General features: G+C 41.1%; 1 protein-coding gene across 1 annotated transcript; it reads right to left on the bottom strand.

Annotated features, from left to right (window-relative positions):
• Positions 1-725: 725 nt before the first annotated feature.
• Positions 726-10,471, bottom strand: ppm1la (protein phosphatase, Mg2+/Mn2+ dependent, 1La). The gene is made up of 4 exons (XM_063462028.1): positions 9,557-10,471; positions 5,429-5,603; positions 3,726-3,887; positions 726-3,543 (listed from the first exon to the last, which is right to left on the bottom strand). Exons 1-4 carry the CDS (start codon positions 9,953-9,955, stop codon positions 3,188-3,190), a joined length of 1,092 nt encoding a protein of 363 aa, XP_063318098.1. The 5' UTR covers positions 9,956-10,471; the 3' UTR covers positions 726-3,187.
• Between the last annotated feature and the right edge of the window lie 406 nt (positions 10,472-10,877).

Raw genomic sequence — 10,877 nt, 5'->3', positions numbered from 1 at the left:
GATTCCTAAAAACGATCTAAGGGGTTTTTTTTAAAGCCAGAAGTGTTGTATTCCTGCTTGTTAGTGAATCTCACGTGTCCTCCACACGCACTGATCTCTCAACATGCCAAATTTAAATAAACAGCGGTAAAGCGTTCCCGTAAAGTCGATGAGTGACGCTGCTGATTTTTATAGTTATTAGACAACACTGGTCTTAGGAATTTGGATGAAGTCGTGTGGAGGCTATTCTGAGTTTGACCACCTGGTGCAGAGTGTCACTGAACTTGACATCGCTGAGCTTCAAGGCTGAAGGCTGCGGTGTTGAGTTACCTTGCAGACGACAGCTCTGAGAGTGAGAGAGCTATTTGTGGTCTGAGAGAAGCATCCCAGAAACGCTCCGATTATGTCACGTGTTTTCCCTCAATCTTAGTGTGACCTCACCCTCCTAGCCTTTGTGACTGTTGTCAGCTAAATTCTTTATAATAAATGTATTGAGGTAAAAATATGAGAAGCTGTTTGCATCTCCCCAAAATCTATATTTGCAACGGAAGGCACTTAAGACTGGAGTGCTCCGGCGGGGCTCTCCAACAGACCCGGCAGCAGGTGATGTGCATTGCATTTAATATATGATAAAATGTGGAAAGAATAAACACATCCAAATTGATCATACCTGTCATGAGATGATGGAGATGAAAACGGTTAATATATTTCAGAGGAAAGAGTTTAATACTTACAACTTTCTCACGTTAAAATCACGGGTACTTGTTTTATTGTAAACTTCTGCTCATGTACAGAAGGACAAAACTGAAAATACATCATACTGGTCTGGCAATCTGCCTGAGACATCCAAAAAACATAACAATAAATAAGGCATTGGGTAAACTGTTAAAATAAAAGAAAGAAAACAAAATGAACAAAAATCCCCTCTGTCGACTGATGAAGTCATGATACACAGTGGTAAAAGGTGAATTTAAAACAGCAGTAAATCAAGCACGGTTTACGGTAACTTTCCTTGACAGACTGCTGCCGTCACTGACACCAGTTGTATTGCTTCGGGAGCATATCGTATTTCTAATTACAAGCATTCTGGCTGCAGCTGTACAGTTCGTGATGCGACATCTTTTAGTCTTTTAGTCTTTCGTGGTCGAGGTGTGTCCGTTGCACCTCTTCGCTTCGTGTGCTTCGCAGGTCAAAGACAGCCACCAGTGGACGTTGCTGCACGCCGTTAGGTCATTCGTTCGTGAACATGGTTAAGCTGAAGCACATGCCCTGATACAGACAGTGTAAGTCCACTTGGATGGAACAGTTTGCGTTTCCTCCGTAGCCTCGCAAACAGGTGAGTGTGGGGCTCGACGTAGAGTGAAACCCTCTTGCGTTGCTGAGGGTAAACAGTGTTTACGTTTGCTGATATGTAAGAATTTACCATTCCAAAAAATAAACCTCTGAAAAGTGCATTTTTTTTTAGAACCATATGTATTTCTGTGGAAGTTACATGTATAAGCCACAACATTAAAACCACTGACAAGTGGAGCAAATAACCTTGATGACATCTCACCCACTTAAACACTGCTGCAGACCAAGAATGGCCTCTCCCAGCAAGGCAACGCACTTTCAACCACTATATAAAACTGCCTACGAATAACTCCAGGGACCCAAAATCGAGAGCCAACTGGGCATCAGATTAGAGCCACCACCGTGAAACCCACATGAGCCAAAGCATCCAGTGCCAACATCCCTGTCCCACACACCAAAGGAACCTCTCAGAATTCCAGTGAATACACTGTTGGATCAGAGGTGTTTGGCAAGGATCACACAATATTTGATAGGTGGTTATAAGGTTGTGGCTCATGTGGTGTATGTGTGTGTTGTAGTTAAAGTCGCATTCCACACATAAATTTCACTTTTGAGTATCACACACCTTCTACAGACTTGATAAATTTCTTTAAAAATGTTAAGTTTCAGCCTTTAAAGTCACTCGGTTAGGTTAATGTTGATTAAGGATTCTTCAGAGGTGAAAAAAATAACACCAGGTTTCCCAGGCATGGATTGAAACAAGCACCAGACTAAAAGAAAAATTAAATGAAGATCAACACTGATTAAAGTTTATGGTTTAGGATCATGCTTAATCCATGTCTGCGAACTAGATGTAAATGTTCAAATAGCCGTAGAAACATCTGAGTCCACTCTATTGGAGATCTTGAAGGATAAGAACCAGAACTGATTATTTTCTTTTGTCAATCTTAATGCAGTGAAACAGCTGACCCTCAACATTTAAACACATTTTGAGAAATTATGGACATTCAGATCATCTTTATGCCTATTCTAAGTTGATTAAATTGATGTGCAATATTTAAAAAAAAACCCAACTTATTTAGCTTTTATTTGGTCAGTGAATTATCAGGTGCTCCAAGCCACGAGCCCTTGTCAGTGCTTACCTTCTACCTCCTTCTCTTTATGTGACTGCTTAGTTTTAAAATCTGCTGTACTGAGCATGGACTTTAAATAAATGCAAAAACAATAAATCTCCCAAAGCTTTATCGTCACTCCTCAAGCCACAAAATAGGTGCTTAATGCTCAAAAGTGATGTGTGTGTATTGTCATCAGAAATTAAGTAGAGGTATGGATCCACTGGAGTCTTCTTACATTTGAGAAATTATTATTCCTGTTTGAAAGTCTAACAAATGCATACAATCAGAGAATCATCAAAATGCAGCAAGCCGGGTGGTGTTTTTGCAGATGGACAGTAATTGTTGTGCAGGCACTGGTTGAAGCCTCCTCTGCAGAAGCCTCCAGTGGACCTGTACCATTCGTGTGCGTGTGCATGTACAGTAAACAGCAGTGATGTCATCACAGTCTAATGTGTGCTGGTTAAAAGACCCCCCCCCCTCCCCTGTGTCTGGTAGTCTTGATACTGTACTTCAATATTTTAATCAATTCCTCATCCGTTTAGCAGATGGCTGTGAACTGTATTGTATTTAAATGCCCTTTTCTCCATCAAGTCAAATTAAATTGAGCTTCATTTTCTCATATCATTGCGTGTGTGTGTGTGTGTGTGTGTACATTTCTCTGTATGCGTGTGCATTAGTTAAAAGCCCAGTCGAAATCTATACTTCTCCCAGTCCTTCCGTGATGATGTACTTACTGATACATCCAGAAGATGGGGGGAAAATATACTGATCATGACGCAAGCTTTAAACTCGACCCTCACCTACTCCCCTGCCTTGCTGTTCCCCCCTGCTCCACTTTTAAACTTCACTACCATGACGGTGATGTTATCAGGGCAGCCACGATAGAAAGACTGTAGGACGATGCTCTTGGCACCAAAGTGAGGCTCGTCCAGGCGCTCGCGGACAAAGCGCACTGCCTCCTCGTTACTGAAGGCATCCCACAGGCCATCAGAGGCCAGGATCATGAACTCTGGCTGCAGTTTGTCCAGGTCAAAGGTCATTATGTCGGGGTCGGGAATGACTACGTTAAGGTTCTTCAGTGGGTAATCCCCGAGGGAGCGGGACATAGCGAGGATGCCCTGGACTCTCCACGATCCATTAAAACTGATGAAGCCTCCTAAAAGTAAAAAGAGTAAAAATTCCAATTTAAAGTTTAAAAAATAACTTTAATCACAACCTATTTCTAACACTGCATTGAATTTCCCAGAACAGACCAACAGATGGCGACAAAGGACCCCATATCCACAGCAGGTACACAACGCCTAAGCTTTATATTACACTCTTATACTCATTATTTACCTGCCCTCTTGATTCTCTTGCGCTCTTTAAGCTGATACGGCTTGTGGTCATGCGATAGGGCGACAGCATTCCCATCTTTGTCACACAACACACCACGCGAGTCTCCAACATTGGCCACTGTGAGCTCTCTATCTGACAGCAGCGCTATCAGACATGTCGTTCCTGTGTGGGAAATTCAAAGAGAAGACAAAAACAAAAATCCAAACACTAATCATTAGTGATTTTTGTACTGTAACCAGCTACAAGTAAAAAAAAAACCCTCAGAATTGTTACAGGCACATCTTTGAGATCTTAGATTATCCTTTAACTTTTTTATTTTAATCACACCACAAAATATAACAAATAATTTTTATGCCGAATTAACAGTAATACATAAAACTAGATTTTGTTTTGTTTATGCTGGCTTTCGAGAACGTAACTCATGACTTCAGATATCTCCAAATATTTGATTAGGCAAATTTTTTATTCCAGCTGCCCCTACTGATGCAAAACTCAAGTGATTTGTGTCGCCTCCTGGTCTCAAACTGAGGATGTTTTGCTGCTTCGCAAACCTGTACACCACTACACTACAGCAATGCACACAGTAGATATGTTTCAAGTATGGGGTGTTTTTTGTTGTTGTTGTTTTTAAGATTTATTTTTTGTATTTTATCTATATTGTACAATGTAGAGGGTGGACAGAAAAGCAGGAAGAGGATGGGGGGATGACTTGCAGCAAACCCCACTCATCCCAGTGAGCTATAGCAGCACCTTTTCTGTAATGAATTTAATTTCACACTACCACAGAGGGATTTCAGAGGATAAAACTTAAATTACTCCTTAAAGAATATGCTCGATGATATGTATGAATGTGAGCTTTAAAATCTGATCTAAAGACGATTAGAAGAGGAAGACATTAAATCACTGATGGAAACTGTAAAGAAAGAGAGGATGAAACACATGTAGAGGTCACTCTAAGAAACAGAGTTTTCCATAATAAAGTTGCTAACCTGTGGGTCAATACTAGATCAAGCTCAATTATTAAAATTAATTTTATAGAGACACCATTGTGCCAGTGGCCAGTCATTAACTGTATCTTCACTATCCTGATGAGATGCTGTGGCAGACTGTCACCCAAAAAAACCCCATCAATAATGAAAAATAATAGTAGGTCAAAAATATGAGGAAACTGTTTTCCCAGGCAGACGTATCAAATGCCACCAACGATCAATCTGAACTGTTTCTCTGAAACATCAGCGCAAATCTGGATCAGCATAGTGTTACACAATCATCTCACTCTTCTAATTCAGCCAGCGTTTCAAGTGGGCTGTAGAAGGACTCGGTCAGAGACGTAAATGTCAGGTGGGAGTACGGAGATGAGAGGGTATTAGACAGGAAATTGTGAGGATTTTCTTTCATAGGTGAGGTTCTCCAATGCCACCAAGTCCCTTAAGAGGAGAGAGCGTGAAAATGAGAGTACTCGAAAGCATCGTTCTTAACATGCCAACTTTCACGCAAACAGCCAGCTTTATATTAAAGTGCACTAAAGGAATACTCTTGACACTTCTTGGCAGAAGTGCCTACACAGTGTGTTTACAAGACATGTGAGACGTGCTTCCTCTATTTGTCTCATGCGGCAATTTTAGTTTCAAAGTTTCCCCCCCACACACACTGATCACATTTTTTTTTCCATTTCCTTCCACCCTCCTCCTCCTCCTTCTGACCTGCTTCATCGTGGTTTGCAGAGAGCTTGTCCAGCATGTCACGATCCACAGCCAGGATGCGCTGCTCGAGAATGCTGGCGTACGAGAGAGCGCTCTCTCTTTTCTCTCTCTCAAAGGCCTGCAGCTGCTGCTTCAGGGACTCGGGCAGGTGGGCCTTCACATAGTCAGCTGCAGCCTAAGACGTCAGAAGGGGAAGAAGGGAGGCACAGAGAGGATTAGACACAGGACGGTGCCTGTGATCATAACAAATAAGTAGAAAGAAATAGCAAACAGATGTTTCCCTAAACTGGTGCTGCCCAAAACAGAGCCAAAAATGAATAAATACTGAAAAGTGGTCAGCAGTCAAACTCTTTTTATTTAATGCCTGCTAGATTTGTATATTGGATATACTGTTTATAAATGTAATGTTGATTTCTGGTGACTTTTCATATAACTTTTGGTGCCATAATATATGGATAGATTTCATCGTGTTGAATAAATACAATGTTCCCCAGCTTTGAAAGACAGAATAAATAAGGTTATGATTCATTTTTTTATGTCTCGCCAGGCAACACAACTTTAATTTAGAGGAGTGCTTTAACACCAGGTGTTCAGAGCTGAATTATTGAGCATCCTCCTCCTCTTCCAGCCCACTCCTCCACCTCCTCCCTTCACATATCTGCTTCCACCCTCGTTTTCTCCGCCAAGATTTCCATTATGCTAATGCTGTCAAATCAAATCTAAAAACGGGAGCATTTTACACCATCTTGATGTCACTGCATTCATATTTCAGATTCACAGCTCCTATGAAACGAGGACACTTTGTGCCCTTCAGTCCACACGCTTTCATTTTGCTCCCTTCTGACGTGATGCAGTAATAAAACATAATACTCGGGTTTATCAGGTTTATCCACGAGCGCAGTTGACATTTGAACCGTGATATTGCTCAAAATATTTACCATGAAGTGTATGGAATGTCTAATTATGTCTCATTATCAGGAGGGACAAATCAAGTCCCTGTCTGCTTCCTGTGCTCAACGATCTATTTAATGGAGGAGAAGCACTGAGGGAGGCTGGATCAGGGAAAGAGCTTCAAGTGTAAATTTCCATTTGCAGTAAATAGCAGGAAATGCCAGACTGAGTGCAGTTACAAACCTCTCGAAGGACTCCAATATTTTACAGCCTTTACATTTAATCAGCTAATGTAAAATATTATCTCAGCCCCATTTAAAGTGAAAATACAGATTATGGATCTTGATTTCTTATTAACTGTGCTGTTTTATTAAATTCTACTTCTTCCCAGAGCCAGCATGCAGGATTGAATTTTAGTTTGTACAGCAAAGTAACGTGAAAGCCCGTTTAAGGTGTAAACTAGTCAAAGCAAATAGTCTCTCCCCCTGTAAGGCAAGTTGAAAATGGAGCAGCAGCTTGTGCTGACTTTTATATTTCAAGGCCACAATTTGTGCCTTGATAGAAAATAAAAACTATAGAGGAAAACACAGACATGTTTGAGGAATGTTGTGCATATTTTCAGAGCCAGGACACCCTGCACTCAGAGACGGCCTGTTCTATCTGCCCATATTTGGCTTGGCAGTATGGCTTCATTCAATACTGGTGATGTGTGAGGGTTTGTGTGTGCTTCCAAATGCACCAAAGTGTAAAAAAAAGATCAGCAGCAAACAAATGTCACTTCCTACAGTTTGTGCCTGCATATCATTAGCACTGAGGGTCCCACGTAGTTTGTTTTTACTAGAGCCTAGTTTTTATACTGGGAATTGTGGTTACTGTGTTTGCATGTTACAGCATGTGTTCTGTGCACTGATGCTAATGACCCTAAAGCAGCTGAGGTCGATGTCAAAGCAACCCAATACAGGTCCAAAGCCTTTGTGACTACTGATAAAAAGAAGGGGGGCAAACGAGTAAAACACATATAAACAAACCAGACAGCAACACAAATCTGACTTATGAACTACAGAAACTAAAGGAAGCAAAGAAAAACAGCAGACACTGAGTGTGAAAAGGAGAAAGAGGGTGCAAGATTGGGAATTAGAGGAAAGAAAAATATTTGTTTACACAGAAAGAGACAGAAAGGCTAAACACAGTCTGTTTGTTTACCTCCCTGTGACTGAACACATCCGGACGCCAACAGTTACAGCATTTCTGGGAGCTAACAAACTAATGCCTGTTTCCTTAAGACAGCAAATTAATTGCCTGTGTCTAATGAATCCCTTAAGATGTGCTTAAAAGAGAGGATAGACTGGATGTAATCACCAACTTTTCTGATTTACTGTTTCAGATAGTTTTAAGCAAAAATCCCAGTTTCACTGTTTCAAGTCAAATGTGAACTACAGTTTGTTTTCTTGGCCTGTTAATGATACTAAACTGGATATTTAAAAGCTCTGAAGTGAAATAAGTTAGATTAAGAAATTAAAAAACATTTTCACAACTCCTTAATTTTCAAAATAAAAATAAAAACTGATATATTTATTAAGAAAACAGTAACACTTTATAATACGTCTTAGCCCGTATTTCCTCAGATTTAATGTGGAATTTGAATGAAATTTGTTCTGAAATTAGGGTGCAATTTTATTAGGTACCCCAGGATAAAGGGCTAAAACTCAAGTTTTGCTTTATACATATGCAATTTAAACTTTTTGATATGTTTTATGGTGACCCCAATGAAAGCAAGAAGCTGAAACATGAACAATAAAGCTGTTCTTAATACTACAAGTGCTGCTCAAGCTTATTTCTCATAGGGCAAGGTTAAATAACTCCATAATAGGACCCAAGACCATAAAAAAGGTGTAGTTACAACGTTAGACAGGGAGGTTAAACCACTCTTTAACACAGCCCACACACCTTAAAGTAGAATCTATTTATTATTATTCAAGATGGGGAGTTTAAGGCATTCCACAATACAACTGCCACCTCTAAAAGTAAATTATACTTATGTCAGAAAGGGGTTTAGGCCACTCTACAATACAGCCCATGGCCCTAAAGGTGGGGCATATTTACATTGTAAAACTGTAAGGTTAAGCCACTTCATAAAATGGCCCACATCCCCAAAAGTAATGCATATTACAGTAGAAGTAGTGATTTTCTTTTCTGCTCAAATACCCCAAAGTTGGTCACTGCTTAAGATTACTTAGGGTATGATTTATTTATTCTTTCCTGTAAAGTACTTGAAGTTACTCACTACCTAAAAGTACTTACAGTAGAATTGCTACCCTTTTAATCACATGTAGGTTTCTTATAAGTATTTGCAGGTAAATAAAAATTCACCCAAATTTCATCCAGTTTCAAAAATAAATTTAAAATTTCAAGTTAAATCTGGAGGAATTACAAGCTAAGACATGGACTGTATCATAAAGTGCAACCGATAATACATATGTGGAAAATATTCCAAATTAGAAATAAGATTTATGACTCAGGCTCGTTCCTATTTGCTCTACGGGAACAGCAGACCATTTTTATTGAGCATATACTGCATTGAGGGACAAAACTTCCTTTTTTCAATACTTTTATAGCTGCATGGCACTCTTATTCTTAGACGTTATCACTGAGTGAAATATGCAACAATATGTCCTATACTGGGAGCTCTGTGGGACAGTGGTGATGGTGTGACAGATGGCGCAGGACATTTGCTCTTCAGGCAATCCTGAGAAACAACTGACCCTTGATAACACGGGGACTGGAGGGCACACACACGCACATACACACACATACTACAAACCATTGTTCTTGCGCACACACACACACACACACACACACACACACACAAAGCCCTTTGTGATGAAATCCAAGTCACCTCCCTGATTGGCAGTGGTGGAGGTGTTCAAACAAGGGAATACAATGCTGGAGTGGGGAGGGGGAGCTCTCTGCCACCCTTGTGGAAAGTTTGTAACCTTAACTTTTGTTATTTCAAACCCTGATTGGTAGCAAATTAACCCACTCAACAAGGCTAAATTAAGAAAATCAAAATAAGTATTTTTTTGAATATCTATAAATGTAGCAGCATTAAATAAAACTGCACTCTAAGATACATCACGTTCTCTTTACCTGCCAAATTCACTGTGCTGCTATAAAATAAAATAAAATAAAATAAAATAAAATAAAAGGGGCCCTCGTAACCTCTTGCTTCCAGCTTACCTCGCCACCATGACCATCAAATATCCCGAATATGGACGGGTGGCTCTTGTTGGTGATGTCAGTGAGCACCTCGAAGCGATCCTCCATGTGGTCTCTCCTCCCTTGTATGGAGTACACGGCTACGTTGTTATTCTTGAACTCCCAGGTTTTGGAGAACTCTGCATCCAGGACACTGAGGCCTCCCAGCCGGTCATTCTGCATCATTTCTGCCACTTTCCCCTTCACCATCTTCACCGCATCTCGACTGGACTTGACGATGGTTTTGACTTCGTCCGTGTGGAAGAAATAACTCCACAGCGCCAGGCTTATGCATAACAGAAACAATGTCTCCGGCCTGAGGAGAAAATAACGCATGATCCGACCCAAAAGAGACAAGAGCGTCATTGTGTCTCCTATCATCACACGCAACCAAACTGCGGTCTGTCTCTCCCCCCGTCTGCACAATTCACTCCATCCGCTCAGCGGAACTATGAAGAAATCGATTAACTACCACTGTGTCAGAAAAAGACAGGATTTCAACATTTGTTCGGAGATCGTTCTGCCTGCTCCGAGCGCATTTACGCACTGTGCACGACTTGGCTGCCAGACACCCGGCCGAAAACAGAGGACAAAAGAGAGGAGGCCACCCTCATTGGTTCAACACAACGTCTTGGTCCTATCCCCGGCTCTCTAAACAGCTGCAAGAGGATTCTCCGAGTTGAGCCGATCTCCCACAACCCATTGTAAAACGACGGATTTTCTGGGTTAGACCCACCACGCTGACAGACATAGGAGTCACCAGGGGGACGAAGTGACTGCAATATGTCCTTCTTTTTCACCGCTGACCCCGTTCCTACTGTCAGATATGTGTCGATTCAGTCTCCGCATCAACAACACATTTCACATACACACAAACACACACACACACCTTCCTACTTAAGAACTGTCAAACCACCAACAGGAAGCGAGAACAATCTCGGAAATCCGAATGTGTGTTTAACGAAGCAAAATAGTAGAAGAGGCAGGAGCTGCGAGCAATGCGGCCAAATCAGGTGCTTTATGTTGAAAGACCAGCGGAAACGGTTTATTCACAGCGAGAAACTTCACGACCACTCGTTCCTCAAATGCAGTCGGCGCTGACGAGACTGCGCAGCTGCAAACTCATACCGTGCGCAAGCAGAACGCTGGACAAATGGTGGTGACTGCGGAATCAGATGATGAGGTCATCTAGTGTAATACATCACAGTCATAATCTAGATAGCGGCATTTTCACTTCGTATGACTTACAATACTGTGTGATAATGTGATGTTTTATGGGGCTGCTGACTGTTATGGAGAACAT

Source organism: Pelmatolapia mariae, linkage group LG18 (assembly GCF_036321145.2).
Source record: "Pelmatolapia mariae isolate MD_Pm_ZW linkage group LG18, Pm_UMD_F_2, whole genome shotgun sequence".
Taxonomy (NCBI): Eukaryota; Metazoa; Chordata; class Actinopteri; order Cichliformes; family Cichlidae; genus Pelmatolapia; species Pelmatolapia mariae.
This window is presented reverse-complemented; position numbering and strand designations above follow the sequence as displayed.

Excerpts from the sequence above, each read along its gene's own strand:
- ppm1la (XM_063462028.1), bottom strand. The coding sequence starts at position 9,955 with ATGATAGGAGACACAATGACGCTCTTGTCTCTTTTGGGTCGGATCATG. Across the intron at positions 3,888-5,428 it reads TGCAAACCACGATGAAGCAG|GAACGACATGTCTGATAGCG; the intron begins GTCAGAAGGAGG and ends TTTCCCACACAG. Across the intron at positions 3,544-3,725 it reads CAAGAGAATCAAGAGGGCAG|GAGGCTTCATCAGTTTTAAT; the intron begins GTAAATAATGAG and ends TTTTACTTTTAG.